The sequence below is a fragment of the Sciurus vulgaris genome (genome assembly GCF_902686455.1).
Source record: "Sciurus vulgaris genome assembly, chromosome: 7".
Classification (NCBI taxonomy): Eukaryota; Metazoa; Chordata; class Mammalia; order Rodentia; family Sciuridae; genus Sciurus; species Sciurus vulgaris.
Genome location: NC_136467.1, coordinates 21,673,808 through 21,696,682, shown reverse-complemented (window position 1 = coordinate 21,696,682; position 22,875 = coordinate 21,673,808). Strand labels below are relative to the sequence as shown.

The 22,875-nt window shown below is 41.6% G+C and overlaps 1 protein-coding gene across 2 annotated transcripts in view; it reads left to right on the top strand.

Moving 5' to 3' along the window:
* Window positions 1-1,428: 1,428 nt before the first annotated feature.
* Window positions 1,429-22,875, top strand: part of UTRN (utrophin) — a gene marked incomplete at its 3' end in the record, with an annotated part of 506,460 nt that continues 485,013 nt past the window's right edge. Inside the window, exons 1-2 of one of the 2 annotated variants that reach the window (XM_079146787.1) lie at window positions 1,429-2,291; window positions 7,701-7,873. In XM_079146787.1, coding sequence (XP_079002913.1) covers window positions 7,795-7,873 — 79 coding nt within the window. In that variant the 5' untranslated portion in view covers window positions 1,429-2,291; window positions 7,701-7,794. Of the gene's footprint in view, window positions 2,292-2,769; window positions 3,021-7,700; window positions 7,874-22,875 lie in introns of those variants that run through there. The other variant, XM_079146786.1, reaches the window with a different exon arrangement.

Below are 22,875 nucleotides of genomic sequence, written 5' to 3'. Positions count from 1 at the left end.
TAAGTTAATATTTGTACTGTCAATATTAACTCGTATTTATTTAGCTCAAATTTTGTCACAACTTACAAAGTGCTTTACCTCTATCATTTTAACTGATAAAGTCATCAAACATGCCAGTGTGGCCTTATTATCTATTTTAAAGGGAGAAATCTGAGTTTCCATGAGCTCCACCAGGGATACTCAGAGAAATGAGCAGCTTTCCACGTCTGTACGATTACCAGGTGCACTTGATCTATTCTTTTCTTATGGCACTTATCGCAGATCTTGCATATATTTGTTTACATGCCTTATCTCACCTACAGGATCCTACATTCATTCCTATGAGGGCAAGATCTCTATCAGGTTTCTTTGCATTATCCCCAGTTAACATCATCCCCAGTTACTGTATACCTGGTAGGCCCCACATTGGAGTTTGTTAAATGAAGGAAGAATGAAAAGTGAATAAAGTCACACCTATTGGGAGTCAATGCATTAGATATTATTTGGCTTATATGATGAAAATCCTCCCAAGGAAAGAAGCTATGCTGGAAGCTGGGTTTCTATGACTCAGGACCTCCTACTCACAGCAGGTGGAGACCAGAAGGCTTGTAGTTCATAAGTAACAAAAGCCTAGTGAATTCTTTCTGAAAAACTTGTTTTGAGGTCCCTCCTAGTTTTTATTTACTGCCTCAATAACTAATTCTTAAATATTAAGCCAGCAACAAGCCAGAGCTCGCTTATCATTTGCCCTCTCCTCTTGGTTGATACCAGCTAGGAACTTGGCTGTTTTTTCCCTTCTTAGGAATCCTAAGTGTGATGATCCTGTAAAAGAATCATAGGAATGCACAGGGAAAGAAATGTATAAATAAGAAAAATGCACACAAAGCACAAGTTCATTTCCTCCCAGGTATTTTTTGGTCAACACCTTGCTTGGCCTAGGTTCTATAAATAGATGTGTTTGAGTGCAAATTGAAAAAATAGAATAAGTTTAGTGCAAACACTATTTGTACATATAATGAATACGAAATGGAATTTCAAGTATTTTCTTAATATTAAAAACGATGCTAAGAACATTATGTAAACATATCCTTGGATATAGGACCCCCGAAATTAGCAACGTCAGCAAACTGAGATGGGGTCATTTGAGGAGCAGATGGAGATTTTTCTCCCCCCAAAAAATAAATAAATAAATAAGTCGCCTTAACTAAAGACCCAGTTGCCTTGCGGGGAGGAGCGGGGCGGCGTGACTCATATTTTCGGATAATCTGAATAAAGAGCACTGTGTCTGGGCGAGACATTCATCCTAGCTCCCAGCGGCAGGGTTTGCTCCCGAAGCTGCGCAAGGCGCGCCGCACCCGGCTAGGCGGCTGCTGGCGGGAGGGTGCGCAGGGCAGGCGCTGATTGACGGGGCGAGCGGTCAGGTGACCCGGCGCCACGTTCCCGGAGTGGGGCCCGAGGTGGCCGCCGAGGCCCGGCTAGCCGCGCCGAACCCGGAGCCGAAAGGCAGGTCTCCAGGAACTAAGTTGCGGGGCTGGCGGCCGCCGGGCGGGAGAGCCGAGCGAGAGCGTCGGAGCCGCGCGGGCCGGAGGCAGGGCCTCCGCCTGCGGAGAGCGAACCCCCGGGTGCCCGGACGCGAGCCCCTTCCCGGGGGCGGCGGCGCGCAGCCGGCCGCTCCTGCGCCCCACCCTCGGTCTTCTGCCTCCAGCGCTCCACTCCAACAAAGGGGCAGGCCCGCGGCCGGGAGGTGGAGGAGAACGAGAGGAGGAGGAGCCGCCGGAGGAGCGAGCCACTCTCGCGCACAAAGTTGTGGAGTCGCCTTTCCTCGGAGGAGGGGAACGGCCAGCGGTCGCCGCCGCGGGCTTTCTCCCGCCGAGGGGCGAGGAGGAGCCTCGGGCTCCCAAAGCCGATTGGGGAGCCTCGGGGAGCGCGCCCCCCCCCTCTTTTGAGTCATTTCTGCAGACGGAAAACTCTGTAGTGTTTGGCAAACTTGGTGCCTGCGCGCCTGTCCCAGGTTTGCGCTTGAACTGTTTTGTTTTTGTTTTTGGCGGAACTACCAGGGAGGAAGATTGCACAAGTCAGGGGCGTTTCCAATCGGGTGTCATTTTTAAATTTTTTCCTCTTTCGAATCTTGTCTGATTCTCCACGTTTCATTAAAAAAAAAAAAAAAATCCCCAAACAAAACAGCTCGAGCTACCAAACTCACCCTCGTGCCCACGCCCCCGATCACTACGACCCAGACACTCCCCGAGGAGCCCGTGGGCCGCTCCGGACGCGGCGGCGGCGGGTAGGCGCGGCGGCCCGCGGGCGAGCAGGTAAGCCCCTGCATTATTGAAGTCTGGGACTGGGTGGTGTGACCGCCGCCGGCGAGGGAGTGGGGCGGGAGCTGGGAGGAGGTTGGACTTTCCGGCTGCTCTTTTGCCCGGGACGGGTGTTTCGAGCTCCTCCTTAAGTCCCAAAGTCGAAGATCTGGCTAACTTTAGGGTGCACTTTCCTCGGAACCTCAGTTCAGCTCCCCTGGGCCGGGGAGAGAACACCAGAAGCTTGGAGAGCTCGGGCGAGAAGGTCGTTGGAATCCGGACTAGTTTTCAAGGATTCCAGCGCCTCGGACTGGCTCTGTGCTGCCGCCTTGCTCCCCCAGTCCTCCTCCCTTCTGGGGGAAGAGGGTCGCGCGTCCGTGCATCTCGCGGAGCAGGGCGCTGGGCCAGTGATCTTCAAGAGGACGTGGCCTCCTAGGAGAGCCTGTCACACACACACACCCCGTCCCCGGGAAGGCGGGGCCCGGCAATGTCCGCAAGGAGAGGGTGGAGAGAGTGTGGTTTTGTAGTCCTCGGGCCGGGGAGCGCTTCCCAGCCCGCCGCCTGGCAGGGGACGTGATCGACCTCTGGGTGGTTGCTGCTCCGGAGGGTGGGGCCCCGGAGAGTGTGGCGCTCCCGGCGAGCCGCTCCAGAGAGGCTGAGGGACCGGGGTGCCCCATTGGTGCCCCGTCGCGCACGGTCGCCTTGCTTTCCGGACTCTTGGCATCCCTTGCTGCAGCTGACAAGGTAATTCATTCCCCCTTTGGTCCGGGGTCCGAAGCTCTGGTTGCCCAAGGCCACTTACAAAACCAACAAAGCTCTAATTGTAGGCTGTGCAACTTTTGGAAGGCCTGTTGGTAAAAGAGGTTATTATTTTTTTCAAGCCTCAAATTCTGAAAGGGACTCGTTTCAGGGGTTTTTCAAGGGAAGGAGGAAGCGTGCCCGACTTCCTAGATCAAGGGGGCCCCGCACTTTTTTTTTTTTAACATTGAATTGGAGAACCATGACTCCATGGCCCCGAATTCTGGGGTGTTCCTCTTTCCCAGGGAGAGCGGCCTCTTTCCCAGTTTTCAGGTCACCTGGGTCACCAGGGCCTCGCGGGTCAGGGCGCCTGGGAGCTTCAGTGCACCGGTAGCCGTGACCAGAGCGCACCTAGTTTAAAATGTGGGTAGATCACCCGGTCCAGGCCCGGCGGCTGCAACCCCCTGCGTTTCTTTGGAACTTGCAGCGGCATCTGGAAGTCAGGCTGGCACCTCCGGGCTGGTTGCGCATGGGATGGTTGCTGATGTGCGCGGGGGACGCTGGCTGCGGATAGCGCAGGGTCAGGCGAGAGCTGGAGGAATGTGAAGCTCGTGGATACTTAAGGCGTCAAGGGCCAGGGTTTATGTGGAGCCATCCCCGCCCACTTTACCCGCATTTATGGGACCTGTGAGACAGCTCTTGAACTCTCCTTTGGGTGTTTACTTCAAATTTATTGCTCCTGTAAACAGTATTAATCACAGGAGAATTAACCTTCCCCGGAGCGCTTCCGAGTGTGAATGGCAGTTCTTGGCACTGAGAGGTTTCTTTTACTGTTTCAAGCTGAGCGCCAAACGTGTGTTCCCGTGGCTTCGCTTTCCACTATCTCCAGCATTCCTAGGTTTTGGTTCCTAGTGGATTAATGAATAGTTTTTGCCCGAGGTCATATGCCATGTTTTCGTCATGATTGCGCATTGTCGAATATTCATTCATAATAGTACTTTGTTGAATGGTGCATTTTCTTACGTGGTGTAATTTCCAAATTTTTGCCTTTAAGGCCATCCACTGTCTTTTTGCTTTAGGTTTATTGCCAGGCATTCTTGCCTTCTGGTCCATATAACAGAAAGAAATGTTCTGAAGGAAGAGTTGGTGAATGTAGGGTGAAGTGGATTGGTTTCAGTGGGAAACTCCTGGCTAAACTTTACAGAATGTCATTTGGAGGGAATGGAAACACAGTGGTAACAATAAATTACAGTTGTGTAGGGCTTAAGGCTTCTAGAGCACATCCCACTCAGTCCTTCTCAGTTTCTCTCTTAGCTTTGTCTGGAGAATGGCCTTAGCTTTCCGTCCACAGGGGTAGGGGTGGAGGGTCACGTTGGGACATATTGTTCGTGATGAAATCTTAATTTGGTTTCCTGAAAACCTATTTTGAGTTGCTGCAGTATTTGACAATTTAGAAGTATCCTTTGCCTCTGTTACTCAAACTGGAGTCCCTGGCCATTAGTGGCAACAAGTGACAGCCAGTGGCTTTTACTCAATTACTAAATGGCCGTCTGTTTTCTCCTTCCCTCCATTCATTTCTGGTCCTTTGATCACCTTTTCTGCTGTATTTTTGCAGCATATAAGTTATTTTCATTAGTAAGCAAAATTTGACAGTTTCAAAATGAAACATTGTAATGAAGAGGTATTACTGGTTATGCACAAATGAAATAAAATTCCCAAGTAAACAGTTTACTTCTTTCTTTTATGGTGTGGAAAGTCTCTGAGAAGCCTTGACTTGGAGACCCCTGGGTAAGTCCAGTTGTGAAAGAGAATATTAGATTTATCTCTCAAAGGGACTGGTTTTACCTGGGAAAGAAATTTTTCTTAGGCAGACCTGATTTTCCATAATAAAAAAAAATTATACATTCTTCTGAACAAAGTTTTTGGTTTTTTAATATACTCAAATACACTTGAGAATTTAGCAAATCTTTTACAATTTTGTTCCTGAAAAAGGAACTTAACCATACAATAATTCATAAATTCTTAGTAGAAAAGACATATAAAAATAAAAAATTATATTCTCATAAAATCTGGCAGATTGATAATCAACCCATATATTTCTGCCTACCAGAGAGGAAATGGTTCTTACAGCTTTAGCAGTTTACTAGTTTGCATCTACCTCAACCACTTTAATACTTAAAATTTTTTCTAATTTTGCTCTTATCAATAGAATACACCTTTTTCCTGACTTGATCAGAAAAACAAGTTCTTACAGATTATATGCTACATATAACAAAATAATACTGTATGGCATAGTTCTTCAGTGTTATAAAACTATATATAATGTTATATATTAAATCATTATATATTTAAAAATAGTAACATATGATATGCTTTGGAATTAATTAAAGTATCAAGTTGTCCAGCCCTGGCTAGCAGTAAGCCCTAGTTTTGATATTTGTTTTAATTTGTGGATTAATATACATTATCTGCAGATTCATGTTTGAATGTGTTGACTGTTTTCAAATCTCAATTAAATGATTATCAGTTGGCATTGTGGTACTCTTAAGGGGGCTATATCAGCATAGAGGCTAATTGCTGGACTTAAAATTGAATTCCAATTCTTTCTGGATCATTGTGGAAGTGTGTCCTGGGAAGTATTTTGGGCAGCCTGGTACTCTAATTATTGGAGTTCTTAGTGAAATGGTGGTACTACATGACAGAATCTTTAGTTCTTCAGTTCTTTAAATTTAAAGATACTTCTCACTGGTTACCAAGCATTGGGATTATTTTATCTGAGTGGTACCTATGCTCATCCAAATTCATGTGATGAACCTTCCAGAATAAAATCTACGTCAAGTGACATACCATATAATTACCTAGATTTCTATCTCTAATCCAGACCCTTTCTGAGCTCCAGAACTGTATTTCCAACTGCCTTTAGTCATCTTCCCTTAAGTATTTTGGAGACATCTCAAATTCAGCAAATCCAAACCACATTCATGATTTTCTCCCTCCCCACCAGCTGTCCTCCAGTGTTGCCCAGCTTAGTGAATGACTCACCCTCCACCTAATTGGCCAGCCAAAATTGGGGAGTCATTCTGCACATTGTGTCCTGAACCTCTAAAATCCAATCAGTTTACAAATCCTACTGACCTTTATTTAATACCTAAATATTCCACACAAATAACTCAGTTCTCTTTCCACCCACTCTTGTTTAGGTGATAATCATATCCTGCCTGTAATGTTATAATAGAATGATTAGCACAATAAATATTCAAGTGCCCTTACCTATTTTCCTCATTTAGTTTACAATATTTACTTTCTCTTTGTCTCTATGAGTATGTATCTATGAACATATGCACATACATACATATCAGTGTGCATATGGATAGATTAATGCTACCCTGATTGAAATTAAGTTGAAGGAAGATATTGTCCATCATATTTCATCATATATCTCCTACAAAGACATTCTCCTGCATAACACCACCATTAATTAATGTTAAAGAAACTTAACATTAATATAATAATATCGCCTAATGTGTAGTCCAATTTCATATTTTTGAAATGATTTTCAAAATATTTTGTTTTAAAATTTTGAGTCCAATCAAGAATTGCATTTGGTTGTTACATCTATTTAGTTTCCTTTAATCCACGAAGTTCCCCCTTCTCAGGTAATTTTGGTTTTCTGGACGCTGACAATTTTGGAGTGACTAGACCATATGTTTTGAAAACCATCCACAGTCTAGATTTGTCTGCTCATGACAGTAAATGTTTTGGCAAGAATACTGTATAGATGATGTACTATGTTTTCCATTGCGTGGTGTGATGTTCCCTTGTTGGTTAAATCAAGTCTGATTACTGGTCAAGGTTAGGAATTTTTTTCCCCAACATATTATGAAAAAATTTCAAACGTCTAAAAGAGTTGAAAGAAATTTTTACTCAGTATCTGTGTACCCATGGCCTGGGTTGTTGCATTAGCATTTTGCAGTATCCTGCCATAATTTTTGCTGGTTTCCTACATGTCACTCTAGCCTACTTACAAACTAGAATGTCTTTAAAAAAGGATAATCTGGTTATGTCACTTCCCTGCTTAAAACCATCTCCTAAACTTCTGGCTTCTGGAGACCTCTTTTCTCACCTTATTGCACAGATAAACTTGCTTCCTGGCTGACTTCTCTCCAAAAGCACTGACCTCGGCTTTTCAAATGCTCCATTGGTTTTTCTGCTACTTCACATGGAAAGATCTTACTTCTTCTGCTTCCCTTCCTGGCTAATTAATTTCTTCTCCTTGAAAGCTGAGCTCAAGTATCATTTCTTTAAGAAAGCCTTCTCCATTGCCCAGGGCAGGTCAGATTCCTTTGCTGTATATTCTTATTACTCTGTAATTCTCCTTCGTATGTGTGTAGGCTATCAATACTGTAATGAAATAATTCATTATTTAATTAATTGCTTAGTACCTGTAAGTTCCATAAGAACAGAAACTGTGTTTCTTCTTGGTAATCAAATCCCCACTGCCTGGATCTGTGTCTTACATGTGGTAGGCCCTCGATGTATTTTGCTGAATGAATAGTCATTATACATAACTGTATATAACTATATGTGTTCATACACACACACACACACACACACACACACATATATATGGAATATGTACATACATACGGACACAGAAATCAATACTTTTTTTTTTTTTCTTTTTAGGCATTGATGCCAGGCTGGACCACCATACAAAGTAGAAAATCTTGACAAGGACTTGGGAAAGAAAGTCTTTGGACTACACTGAAACTCAGCCAGGATGGCCAAATATGGAGAGCACGAAGCCAGGCCTGATGATGGGCAGAATGAGTTCAGTGACATCATTAAGTCCAGATCTGGTAGGTCATGGAAGCCCAAGATAATTCTGGATTTTTATGTATAAACTAGTTAGAAGACATAGGTTTCTTGGCTTGTTTTGCATTGATCTTGTAAGGTAAACTTCTTTTGAGAAATTTAATTCTGACAAATGGCCATTAATTTGTAAAAGGTAATATGTCTCTGTGTTCAATTTCTTGACCCAATTTTGTCTCATTGTATGTTGACTGGCGTTGCTTGGTGAAACTGGTACTTGTAGCTAAATGCTATTTGGTAATAAAACTATGCCATTAAAATACAAAAATATGTCTGAGCATTTTCTCCTGTATTTTTGAAATTTGAAGAGAATTATATGTTTAAAGTAGAAGTACCATCCATCCTTCCTGGGAGGAAGGATCCTTTCATGGATTGATTCCATTAACAGTATGTTCACCTCTAATCCCTCTGGGTGGCTAGTGCTAGGACAACAGCACCCTATCTTCACTCCCCTTTTGAACCTTCTCAAGGTACAGTGCCCCCTAAGTAACTGAATTGACTGGACTAAGACAGATGAACAGTTTTCATGTGAACATTTAGATCGGGGACCTCAGGATACTGCTCCCTCCCTTAGTCTTATGTAACCGAGTGCGTTTTGATTCTGGCTGTACAAATGAATCAACTGGGGAGATTTTACAAATGCAGATGCATTGGCTTTACTCCAGACCTATTGAATAAAAATTTCTATAATTTTTAAAGAGCTTCAGTATGTTTCTGAGACTGGCTCAAAGGGGAGATATCTTTGAGCAGGCAGGGCCTTTCTGAGCTTTGCAAATTACATAGAACTTTATGCTGGGTGTGAACACTATACTTAGGTAACTTTGAGAGTCACTTTGAGGTATAAAATTACATTCAATGTGACTTTAAAAACAAAAAAGGAACTTAAAGCCTGTTTTTGCTGTGTGAACATCCATATATTATGTTAGGAGCTTATTTCTTATTTGAAATTGCAGATATATGCACTGAAAATAAGACAATTAAATATTTTAGGAGACACATTTCCCTCCACAATACTGGTGTTGGCTGGTTGGTAAAGGTTTGGTATATTAGAGACTTGACTGTAAATGTGTAAAGGGATATTTTGGAGCTTGAAGGATCTTTTGAAGGACAGCTTCCTATCCTGTAGTTTATATACTTTAAAGCGTGCTTCTAGGATGTTCTCTTTCCCTAAACTTCTTTTGTTTTAAATGTCTTAGTGGTATAAAATACTACATAAATATAAAGGATTACTAATATCCTCTTAAGAGTGCAGACTGTATATTCAGAAATACGTAAAGGTGATAAAGAGGGAAATGGAAGAGAGACTATGTATTTAATGTCTCCATATTTGTCATGTTCTATGAATTGTGAGGTGTTCCTAAATCGTTTCCTGAGTCAACTTCCGTTTGAGTAAGACCTTTGATATTTATTACTGGTACTTTGGTCATGTCCACTAAAGAGTAATTATGTAAGTTTTAAAATATTGGGTATTTTTAAACAAAATATTCTTTAAATTTAAAGTTATTCTTTATAAGGGCTCACTCTCATACATCGTTGGGGGATGTTTTGACAAAAATTTTAACTTTTGTTTTTTTGGTGCTGAGGATTAAACATGTTTTGAACAAGAGGATTAAACATGTTTTGAACAAGGTCATATCAATTGGTGAAGTAACTCTATTTCTAGAGTTTCCCCTAGGCAGTGCATATAAATGCACATTCAAGACATTGATCATAGCATTATTTATAATAGAAAAAGTGGAAAACACCATAAAAACCCAATATTGGGGATTGATTAGGTTATTATTTCTCAAAGTGTTTTGAAAGACTCAAGTTCTGAGGTTAATGTGTAATTCAAAAAAGACATCACAGTTAAATAACTGGGAAATAGTGGTAGACTTACTCTGTATCTTTACTGTAGTGCATTGAACAGATTCTATAGAACCTCAGTGGAGCTAATTAAATCAGTGTATATCCATAAAGTATAAGATTATGCATTCACAAAAATTGATGTGGATGTGTGTGCATATACACGTGTGAATGTATGTATATAAATGTAGTAATTTGTTCTTGATATATTGTTAAGAATACATAATATGTGAAATTATTCTTTTTTTTTTTTTTTGCGGTGCTGGGGATTAGAACTCAGGGCCTTGTGCTTGCGAGGCAAGCACTCTACTGACTGAGCTATCTCCCCAGCCCATAAAATTATTCTTATGAAAAATTTCTTTTAAAAAATTTAGTGGGGTGTACACTAAAATGTTATCACTGATCATCTTTGCACTTTGGGATCTTTTTTTTTCTCTTTTTGTCTATGTATTTTCTAAAGCTCTTCAGCAACCTCTATTGCTTAATTCTCATATTTTAAAAGACTCTCAAATTGCCTGTAGGGTTTTAATGCCAAGGTTATTACTGTTACTCTTTTCTTAAAAAGTTCCTACTTCAAAACACATTGAAAATTTAGCTGTTGCATAGCTGAGATATGAATCACATTCTTTTGGCTGGATTATGTTGCAAAAGCCAGTAGATAAATTTGGATTTGAATGAGGCAGTTAGTCTCAACCTTGCTTTCTGGGAAGGTAGTTTAACAATTTTTGAAAAAAAGGTAAATTCTTAGCATACAGCGGTAATATGGTCTTCCAAAATTTACATATTATTAAGGGACTTAAAAAGATTAAAGTCAAGGGCTGGGGCTGTAGCTCAGTGGTAGAGTGCTTGCCTAGCACATGAGACACTGGGTTCAGTCCTCAGCACTACATAAAAATAAAGGTATTGTGTCTATTTAAACTAAAACAAAACAAAAACAACAAAACAATGTCATAGGAATTATCTACATACAGTATATATTTTTAAAAGATCCTTCTTGAACATGTTCTGTACTGAATTTATTGCTTTTTCATTTTTTAAAAGAAGGAATTGTGCTACAGGTTGAGCTCAGTGATAGAGCATTTGCCTCTCATGCACGAGACTCTGGGGTCAGTTCCCAGCACTGTAAAACAACAGCAAACAAAAATGAAAGATTTTCCTATTGGAGAATTTTAATCGAAATCCACTATTCTAGGTTTCTTCTTTTTGGGATTTGAATGAGGGGCCACGAAGAAAGAGTGGGGTGGAAAAAATTAATGTGGAGAATATATTGATCAATTTAAACTCTTGGTTTATGAGGATTCTTCCCGTCTCCCCAGATTCTTGAGTTTGGACAGTCTAAAAGCCTGGCATAATAAAATATATATGCATTTTGTGTTAAGTTATTGGGATTATTTATTGCCCTCATTCTGTCTTAGTTCGCTTCATGCTGTGTAAGGTTTTTTATGTTTAAAAGCTATTTCCACCATCTAAACAGAAATACGAAGCTATCAGGGGTAGGTAATGGAATAGTTTCATGAATATAAAAGCCATATACTTCTTTATGGTTGTAGTACATTTACCTTGGATTTGAATGAAGTAACTTGAAAGAATTTGATCTTTAATGATCAAGGATTTGGGATTGGATAAAAGTAGGTCTTTCTCTACTTTAAAGGCATGTAGTCAAGTTTGTCATCAATGATGATATTATTGACAGCCTTAGTTAGCAGGCTTCAGAAAGCTTAAAAAGGTAATAAAGATTTTGAGACAGTAGACCAAGAATAATAATTTTTTAAGTGAAATACATTGCCAGTGGAATATGTGATGCATAAGCTTTTGCTTGGAACATTGTAAAATATGAAATAATGCAAGGATCGCGGGTGCATATAAAATCAAAGAAAGTCATCCCCGCTGTTTCATTTGGTCAGTAACTAACTACCTAAGAGCTAGTAATAGAGGATATGTCATCCTATCCTGTGCTCAGTGCTGTTGTGGAGAGTTTTAGCCCAAAGGGTAGCTCTTGGGGATAAGGAGAGTGTGTTAGGGAGCTCCAGGTGAAGATTTGGACAGTCAGCAGTTTAGGTGAGACAGGGCTGTGTCTGTGTGTGTGTGTGTGTGTGTGTGTGTGTGTTCAATGTTCGTTCAATGAAGTAATGAGGTGAACCCTACATGTGGTACCATGTAGCCCTCTAAAAAGCCTCCAGCAGGGGACTGGGGTTGTGGCTCAGTGGTAGAGCACTTGCCTAGCATGTGTGACACACTGGGTTCGATTCTCAGCACCGCATATAAGTAAGTAAAATAAAGGTCCATTGACAACTAAAAAATGTTAAAAAAAAAAAAAAAAAAAAGCAAAAAAACCTTGGGCAGAAAGCTGGAGTGTGCCTGGTATCATTTTTTTCTTCACTCCCGTGTTCTTATCTATTCCTGGGATAATTGTTGAGGGAACGTAGAGGCCATATAGATCATGCCTGTGACTGCTGATGTAATGGTGAGATTCTAGCATCTTTTACTTGTTTTTTATTTAGTGTCTTACTAGGACAGATACCGTTTAATCTTCACAACATTGTTGTGAAGATGACAAACCTGAGCTCCACAGAAATACTTTGGTCTACTGGCCTTCTTTCATTTTCCTGGTAGTGCCTGCCCCTGGGCTTTACTCATACCACTCTCCTGCATCTTCATCTGATTCTAGATTCTTTGGATCTAGGCTTACGTGTCATCTCCTCTGAGGGATCTTCCCAGCTGACTTTGGAGAGCAGGTCTCCCGGTCACTGTTGACTGCACCACTCAAGTTTCCCGTGTTCTTGTTGTCTGGTGCTTTTCTTGTATGATGAATTTGTTAATATTCTTCCCACTAGAATTTAACCCCACAAGAGCCGGGACTGATGCATCCCTGGTACCAAGCCCAGTGCCTCTCTCAAATACATGAACAATAAATGTGCATTCAACAAAAATTGCCCGAGAACTTGAAAACAGCAGAGATGGGATTGGAATGGAGGTGATCTGGTTTCAGCAGTTCTGCATTTGACCAACTCTCTGTCTTCTAATTTACAAGGCAGTTTATTCTATCAATGCTGGATGGTTCTTCATATCGTGCTTAATTATTTCCCTTTGTCAGACTGCATTTAGACAGTCTTTCTGCCTTTTCTTTCGTAGTTACAGGCTGGGACCCTGGCTGAGAAGCAGAGGTTCTCTGGGCCCCTGGTTGGCCTCAAAGCCCTGCCAGAGAGGGACGATTGTAAGAGACAAACTGCTGCTTCTGGGCCTGTTGAGGTCTTCCTTGATTTTTGACGTTGGTCTCTGTCGTTCTCTGTTGAGAGTTGGCAGAGGGGAAAATGCCAGAGAAGAGGCAATTCTTGGGGTTGAAGATAGAGAAACTGATAGTCTCTTTCTGACGTGAATTCTCTTTTCTCTTTTCTTCTGACTGCTGTTTATGGTATTTAACTGGCTGGTTAGAAGTGGTAGTGGATTTCAGATGCACTAACATTTGGCCCAGGTTAAGCCCTAGTCTGATGCCCAGATAGGTAACTGTGGTATTGAAGGAGTTGACAGAGGAGGGTGGGGGTGGGAAAAAGAGAGGCCAGTGAAATCAAATTCTTTAACACAGACTATTATTCCTGGTTACATTTACAGCAAGCCTCCTGAAAGTCTGCTGTGTTTACAATAAAGCAAAATCACCTAATAAGATTCAGTGTTATGTAGATTATGTGGAGGATGACCTTTGTTGACCTTTCAGAGCTCGCTCTTTAGGAAAGACAGTGGTTGAGTGCTATTTAGGGTATCATTGGTCCACTTCTCTGTCTTACATTTAAAGAAGCATGTGTGAGGGTATTTTTCTGAACAACTTTTAAGGGACTGTGAAAAATAGCTCATTTTTCCTCCTGAAACTTTACTGGGCTGGAATTCCTGTGCTTTGAAGGCAAATCTTTGAGTAGGTTTGTTTTTTTCCACAAGCCCTAGGGATTTGTGGTGATGGACAGGAACCCTGGTGGAAATTCAACCCTGGTGGAGGAGAGCAGCTATTCTTGTAATGCTTATAAAAACTCTTGTCCATATTGCCACCACATTATGCTGAAGCAGTGGAGTCGTAAGAAAGTTTTCTGTATTAATGCGATTCTCATGACCTGTTACTGTGACTCTGAAAGCTGCAGAGACGATAGATCCATTCACGACCGGAAAATGTGAATTGCTTAGAATGATGCTAAAGCAAAGGAAGTGCATTAATTATATAGACAGAATGGAAAACTCAATTTTATTGAACCCTATGTGAACCCAGAAGTTTGAACTAGATGCTGATATGATGATTTTTCTGGGAACAAGGGAACATACAAGATCATTTAACAGTTGTAAATATTAGTTAAAATTTAATCTAAAGCGACGGAGAAAGGGTACGCAGGTGGTTTCAGATGTATTGGTTAGATTTTTTTCCCCTTAAACTGTGTGGAGGCAGAGGTGTTTGTTATTATTATTCTGTTTATCTTTTTGTATGCCTTAACTGCTTGGTAAAAACTGTACTCAATTCAACATTTATTCTGTGAGTCATTGTGAGTTTTTAATGTAGATCTTCTCTTGAGATGATGGCTTCTGGACCCAGAAATGGAACCAGGTCACTCTGTTTGACTTTTCCTCCATTTCTGGATTTACCTGTCACCTCCAGGACACAGGTACAGCTTCTGGCTTCCAGGTATCTCTGGTACTCAGTTTGTGCCTTTGAATTGCCAGATACCTAAGGTTCATTTGTGTCTCATGGGTCTTTTCTCTATCAGAAATGTGTTTACTTGGCCCAGTTAATGAAAACTGTTTGTATTTGCTCATCTGGCAGCTGACATTAAGGTGTAGGATGGTACGACCTTTCATTAGTTTTGGAAATTCACTTTCTTAAAAAAATAGCCAGTTTTGTCATGGCAGTTGAGCTCAGTGACACAAAAAAGCACAAGAATAGCAATACATTAATCAGTATTTTCAAATTTACTTTTTTTGTGTGTGGGCTGCCTGACTGACAATTATTATTTATATCCAGTTTGATATTTTTAACAATTATGTAACAAAACATTTCTTTCAAAGACCAGGGGGAAAGAATCCCCACTTGATGACATTGCTTGATGTAGCAGAGAAGTTCATTAAAAAACATGACTTTGTGTCTCTGAAGTGATGCAACTTCCAAATAAATATATCTACTGCAGCTCCTAAAGTATTATCTGTTTAGGTCTTCTCTAATTCCACAGTTAATATTTGTAAATTTCTTCACTTTTGTTTTCTAAATAAGATTTTGGTATATGGCATTTATGTGAGGAAGATTGTGGGGTGAGATACCTATTGAGGTTGGCTGGTTATCTTGCTCCCGTAGGTAATGTGGGTGGCATTATTTAACATTAATTCCAGGGCTGGGGATATAGCTCAGTTGGTAGAGTGCTTGCCTCACAAGCACAAGGCACTGGGCTCAGTCCCCAGCACTGCAAACAAACAAACAAAAATAAACAAAAAAAACCCCCCCAAACTGCAACCTAACATTAATTCCATAGATTTATGCATATGCCTTTATTTCGAGCTTGTCATGTATGGAGTTCCTAACTCAGGCTGTGTGTTGAAACTACCCTTCTGGATGCTGACTCACTTAGATGGGGTGGGGTCCTGGCATTCAGAGTTTAACAAGCCCCCTGGGTTATTCTCTCTGGCATTGTTGGTTTAGACACAAGAAAGGCAGGTCTAACACTCTCTGAATCTAAATAAAAGTGGTCTGCATTTCAGAGGATCAAGGAAAGGTATGGTCAGATGTTTATGATTTTTTAAAACTTGTAAATACTTTAAACAGTTTTAAAAGGTAATGGATATTATGGTATTGAATGCTTTTTCTTGGGCCTGGTATTTTGAAGGCTGTGGTTTGTGCTGAGTGAAGGTAAAACCAAGGAGAGTGGGTCAGGAGGTTGCAAGGTGGGGCTGTTCCTTACCGTGACCCACTGAACCAGAAGATTCCCCCAGAGTATCGCAGACTGAAGTATTTCTTCATTGAGCCGCTCAGTCGCCACCACAGTGTGTTTAGCCTCTTCCTCCTAGGAGTCTTAACTTTGTATCCTAGGTTCTTTTCCTAGGTAATACCTGAGCATGGAGTTCTGATCAATTCATTGTAAAAACTTCTTGTGTGGATTTCCTAAGACATCGTTTGCAAGACATGTTTGTAACTTGTAATAAGAAAAAAAAAAAGTCCTCCCATTCATGCCCTGTGTGAGTTTTCTTAAGTTTAGAGAAAAGTACTATATAGGTATTTGCCTCCCTATTTAAAAAATTCTAGGTGACTTCTGGTAATTCTAATTAATATAACTATGCTTCCTTTTCATAGGAAATAATTCGGCTATCATTCTTTCAAAGTAAGTGAATTTAAAAAGATGAATGAAGATTTTTATGGTAAAGATGAACAAGGAAGTTAAGTGTCTTATAGACCACCCTGTGGGTCCTGATATCTTTATGGTTAGTTAGCCAAACTGAACTAAACCAAACCAAACCAAACCAAACCAAACCAAACCAAACCAAACCACAAACCCCAATCTCTTATAGACCTTGGGTTATTTGCAGGAACATCTGATTTCTTAGAAGGCACAAGAAGGGATTTTGATTTCTTCATCGATTCAACAACCTTTAAGGTAGTATGAGATGCACAATTGCTTCTCTTTGTGTCGGTGTGTGGAATTTGAATCACATCTTAGAATTTAATGGGACCTGTTCCTGAGGCAGACTTGAGATTGAGGATCTAAAAAGGAGCACCTGGTGAAGCCCACATGAGATGATGATCTATGCTGGATCAGGGATTTTTGTGAGATGTTGGCCAACTTGCCATGTGGGGGTAAGTTTTAAAGAAATGGAACGTAAACATGTAAAATCTATACCTGCACACACACAGACAAAATTTGGTTCTAGCTACATGATTCATTTCTCAAAGTGGATTGTTACATTACAGTAGTGAAATCATACTGTTTTCTAAGTTGTAAGCTGCAATTATCAACTGGCTGGGAGAGTGTATTTCATTTTTAAATGTTTTTACACTATTGGGGATCGAGCCCAGGGCCTTGTGCACACGAGGCCAGAACTGTACACTGAGCTATTTCCCCAACCCTGCCTGAATTTGAGTCTTATTTGATGTCAAAGTCTGGTCTTACCCCAAACCTAGTTTCTGGGTCATTTGTAAATAAAACTCTGTATGTGTTCTAGTTTACTGTTACACCATGCGATTACTTTAAATGTTTATCCATACTGCAGAATGTAGAAATATTAACTACTGTGTCTTTAAATGGAGTGTTGAGGGTTAGTTCCATAGCATGTGACATGCCACACCCTTAATTATATATAACTCCCATCGTAAGACTAACTGTATAGAAAACTAAGAGTGGACTTGAATTATTTTAACGTACATGTGCATTTCAAGAAATGCTACCAGTTATGTTAGGAGACTGTCCATATTTGGAGAGCATACACACATGCATATGCTTGCTGTCTATCTCAGGAAAGCCTTGTGCATTGGAGGTGGGAAAAGTCTTATTCTTTGGTCATCAGGGCAGACAACCCAGGGAGGGGAGCTCAGTGTGCTGTCTTTATTTATTTTTTTGTGGTGCTGGGGATTGAACTTAGGACCTTGTGCATGTGAGGCAAGCACTCTACCAACTGAGCTATATCCCCAGCCCCTTTATTTATTTATTTTAAAATTTTTAATTTTTAAAATTTTTTTGGTACCAGGGATTGAACCCAGGGTCGCTCTACCACTGAGCCACATTCCCAACCTGTTTTATATTTTATTTAGAGACAGGGTCTCCCTGAGTTGCTTAGGGCCTCCCTGAGTTGCTGAGACTAGCTTTGAACTCGGGATCCTCCTACCTCAGCCTCCCCCAGCTGCTGGAATTATAGGTGTGTGCCACCGCACCTGGCACTGTGCCCACTTTAAATGAGAATTTAAGGAAGTCTACATCCATCCTACCTTTCTAGTAGCTTTCTTCCTCAATCCTGTCCCATGTTTTATCTCTGAAACCACAGTTGGAGGCCAGCAGGGTCATGTGAAGACCATCCATGGTCATTCTTCTGCCTCTTCAAATTTGCTTGTGTTGGTTTCTGTGCCTGGTTCTTCTCCCACCCTGTGGTTTTGAAGCCTTCACCCTTTGAGCATCAGCATAAATGCCACAAAGCTTTCCTCTCTCGGATCACTGTGGCAGTATTGATCTTTCCTTCTTGTTCACTCCTTATTTATTTCTATTTTTGGCTCTTTTGGCTTTTGGATATGTATATGTTTTCCTCATTTGACTTTTTTGATGTTAGCCTTTAGTTGAATCTACACACACAGTAAGTGCTCAATAAAGGCTTACTGGGCTCTTTTAATGGTTTTGCAAAATTAGACTAGCTTGCATACCTCTTCTTGGTCCAGCAAATGATTATTGCCCAGACACTGTTGCTAGATGCTGGGCTCAGAGGCGAGCAAGACGCACCTCTCTTCCTGTTGCACACTTTGGTACAACAGACAGATGGAAATGCAAAACATAAAAAGATATTTTTGTGCAAAAATCAGTGCATTATATAAAAGGCAGTGAGAACATGTTAGGCTCTTGTCTGGGTGAGAGTGAGGGTAGGGCAGAGGAGAGGACCCTGACAAGGGGAATTTGGGAGGTGGGTCTTGAAGAAGGCATGGGAGGCTGCCGCATGGACAATGGGGGAAGAACATGACAGTTGGTGGAGAAAGAGCAATGTGTTTGGAGTCTGTAGCTGGTAGTTGAGCATGACTGGGATAGTGGGGTAATGGTTCATTTGAATTGTCAACTTGATTGGATTAAGAGATGCTGATGATCTCTTAATCAAGGGGCTCCTGGTGTGTCGGTGAGGGCGTGTCCAGAAATGATTGGAGTGTGGGATAGGAGTGTGGAGACCCTCCCTAAGCATGGGCAGCACCGCCCAGTAGGATAGAGGCTTGGATGGAATGCAAGTTGGAAGACCAAGGAAGCAGATGCAGATGCAAGCTCTGCTCTTCTTGAAGGGGTTCTTGATTGCTGCTTTGATGGTCTGAGGATATAGGACTCTTGCTTCTTCACTCTTCCAAAGCAGACTCGGCCAGTGATTCTCCAGATAGTTTCCAGAAGCCTTGGTCTCGGACTAGGGTAGCACTGTTTATCCTTCTCGTTCTGGGGTTTCCACCTCTTGAACTGCACAGCTACTGGTTCTTCCAGCTCTCCAGCTGCAGATGGCCGTTGTGGACTATCCAACTTCTGGTCGTGTAAGCCGATCTAATAAATCCCCTTTTTATAATCAGATTTCCCGTTGATTCTGTTCCTCTAGAGAACCCTGACTAATATATGGGGGGGCGATGGGAGAGCTTAGGGTCAGATTTTGAAAGTTGTTCAGAGCAGACAAAGGGAGTCACGACAGGATTTGAGTGGCTCAGGACTGTTTATCAGAAAGTAACTTGGTTGGCAGCATAAAGGATCAATCTAGAAGGCAGAGCTTTGAAGAGAGGCTGGGAGCAGGTAAGAGCTGTGGTTAGAGCTAATGTTGAGGTTAGAGCTTTTGGGGACTTGGGCAGAGTGGTCCAGGTGGAGGTGGAGTGAGGGAAGGATTTGAAAGATGGATAGCAGTTAGCCACAGCCTGTGTGAAGCCTCAATGTGAACTTCACCTTTCTGGCATTTGTTTTATGTCTTTCAACTAGGTATATCATTTTTCAAATCATGCTGTTGCTCAGATTTTTAAAATTTTAGTTAGTAGCTCTTCCTCCAGATTCAATTTTCTTAACTTGATTACCTTCTGAACATTTTAGTTATTTCTACTCCTTAGTCAACTACTCCTATTTTTCTCACATTGCCTTTTGGTCAGTTTATGGATAAATGTAAATTGAATTAAGTTTCGAGAGTGTTTAAATTTTTTCTTTATACATTCTGAAAGATAGGTTCTGCTTAGGGAAAAAATAGGCTAATTAAAAGGAGATTAAAAAAAGAAAGCGTGTTCATGTTTGAAAAGGTAGCAAAGAAAGGTAATATTAATCTCATTTTAAAGTGCGGATAATAGTCTTTAACAGCTCGAAGAAAATCTATATGCAAAAAGAGGCTGGAAAATTATTTTCGTGCAACTTTAATTGAAGGGTAGAGTGTTTAACGTGGTGCTGTGAAGATAATGTCATCCTGTATTACTAATTCCAGCTTCAACAGAGAGGATAGAGTAAATGCAAATTAAAAATAAATTAAGAGCAGATGTTGGAAAATACCTTTCATTTAGGGAATAATTAAGTGGTGGAAAGGTCATTGGAGTTCAGTCAATAAAGCTGGGCTGCTCAGAAATCATAACGATTCCGCCAGCAGATGCTTCTCTCATTGTGATGCTCTGCTGCGGAGATTTTGGGAACAGGAGGAAGAAGAGTCTGCTATTGTCATGCTGTTTTTAAGTTCCGTCTTTCAAATCTTTATAATCCACAATCTAAATTATAGCAAGTAAACTTGTATTTCAGAAATGGTGGCTCCCTTAGCCTTGAAGGATAAAGAAAGGCTTCTTGGTTGAAAGAAAGGCTCTTGCAAGCATCGCTGGGTTGGGTATTGGTGATTTCTAGGTTTCTGGCTTGGCAAACTAGAGAGCATTGTGTCACCCCACTCCTACTGTGGGTTAGGTACTTAGATCCGGATAGGGTGAATGTGGCATGAGTTCCAGCTGTTGAGTGTCTGCCGTCCAGAGAGGACCGTTACAGAGGATTTTAAGAAGACAAATGAACAGGGAGGTACACAGTTTTAAAAGCGAAGAGCACAGGTTGCTGCTTGAGCTCATGGGAAGTGTACTTGGTATCCGGGAGCCTCCGGAAAGGTATCTTGAAGAATGGATCATGTGAACTGAGATCTGAAGAATTCGTACAGATAGAGAAAGATTAGGGAGGTGGGGAGGGCTGAGGTGGAAGGAATCAATGGCAGATCAGAGGTTTGGGGGTGAGAACTGGAGATTAAACCCAGGGCCATTTTGTTTTGTTGTAATGTATTTCAACAGAGCACCAATGGATCCACAGGGCTGACGCTGGGATGGCCCATCAGAGGTTTTCCGAGTGGAGATGATGGTGTTGAATCTTGGGACCCAGATCTTGATCAGTAGGCCTTGGTCTGACCAGGAAAAGATGTGAGATGAACGTTTGTGTAAGGTTGCTAGCTAAGCTAAGCTAGCTAAGGCTGCAGCCCAGGCCAGTTCCCAAGGAATGAGCCATTGCTGTGGACCAGGAAGGCAGCTCTGTGCGATGAACCCCAAGATCCCCTGCAATCCTTTTCCTGGGTCATTTTGTTATTTTTATTTTTGTATGTTTTTTAAAAAAAACACATCCAATCTCTAGGAACAGTACTCTGCCAACTACACACACACACACACACACACACACACATAGACCGCGTGCAAACACACCACCTACCACACCATAAACCTTAACTACAGTATCAGGTCACACACTTACTGTTTGTTTTTTGGCAACTGGAAATGCCCTCCCTTCTCTGGTTTTTGTGAGCATCTGGTTTTGGAAGGCCCTGCTGCCCCTGAAAGCCTTTAAGCAGAAGACTGATCTGATTGGATTTGCCTTCAGAGTCGCTCTCTAGCTGTGTCCTGGAGGATGGAGGGCAGGACTGGGGTCCCAGAGGGTCAGTGGGTAGCCAGTACTGTCCAAGGTAGGAGGCCTAGGCTATGATGGTGGCAGTGCGGAAGGAGGAGGGGGAAGCTTTGAACACTTTAGGTAGGAGATAGGTAGGAGAGAGGTGCTGGAATGGCGGGTAATGGATCTGGTGGAGAGGAAGACACCTGGTTTTTGGCTTCAGCACCTGGCAGGTGAAGGCTTTCTTTCGGGTTTTGAGGGGGAAGGGCAGTTATTAGGGATACCGAATGAAATTCTAGAGAGACTTCATGGTGCCTGAGAGGTATTTAGGAGAGACACACACATGCACACATATGTATGTATGTATATGTGTGTACATATGTACGCACACTCTATTTCTCAGGTATGTCATTTCACATATATGAGACTGGCTTGGGCTGGGGTCAGTCTTTGAAAATTAGCAGCTGGAGTCTTGACTACTTTCCTCAGTAACTTGTGGGGCTCTTTTTAAAGATGTTATTAAAATTTCATCTAGAATTGAATTGTGGATTTTATTTCTCTCTGCGTTTTCTGGGATTTTTGACCAACCCTACCGTGCGCCTCTAGAAGGGGGAATTTGAAAGATGGTAGCTGATGACGGTGGAAGAGCAGTAAGTGGGTTTTGATTTTTAATATTTTTGGCAGGTACAGATAGACCACCCTTAGTTGTATTTTTTTTTTTTTTTTTTTTTTTGCCAGGGTCATCGGAAGCTGTCCGGCAGGTACTATTCTGGTTAACCTAATTGTGGGGGTTCGGGGAGGGCAAGGAGAGGTTATCAATAAATGCCTGCAGTATGTTCAAAATTTTTAACACTCGTGCTTCTGCACATTTTCTGAAAAAGTATCCAGTTTTCATTACATTCTCACAGGAAATCCATGAACCACTGAAAAGTTAAGGCTTAGGAGGGGACAAGTGGCCAGTGTTCAGGGCTGTGTCTTCCTGGTGCTTCTGTCTTTTCTGATGGGAATTGCATTGGCAGCCCAGCATTCTGAGTGAATTCAGGGTCCCACACTGTCGCTGTCGTGCAAAACCTGGGTCTTATTTTTGCCTCTGCTATCTCAGAGCCAGTTTTGAGCAAGACACTTGATTGCTAGGATTAGGGTGAGTACACATAAAGTTTGAAGGACAAAACTTGTGATAATGTTTGACCCAGTTTTGCATATAATGAATTTTTATTTGTTGATGAATCTTTCCCTTTTGTTGCTAAAAGTGGAAAATAATCAGACATAAATCACTAATTAACAGTCTGGTTCAGATTTTTTTTTTTTTTTTAAATTAATGGAACCTAGGCTTCATCAAGCTCAGGTGGAGTGGGTATCACAGTGCTTTTATTTTTTCTGACACCAAAGGAAGTTTCTTCATTAAAACGGTGGCTCTGTTTGTCATGGCCACTCCCTTATACTACCTGAGGGGGGCAGTGGCCCACATCAGAACAGATCCCCCAGCTTACCTCTTCTGCCATCGACTTGGCATTTCCAAGCAAACCTCCTTGTTGGGATATCACCCCTGCCCCCCAATTGCTCAGCCATTTCCCACTGATTTCAGCTCCTGGGTC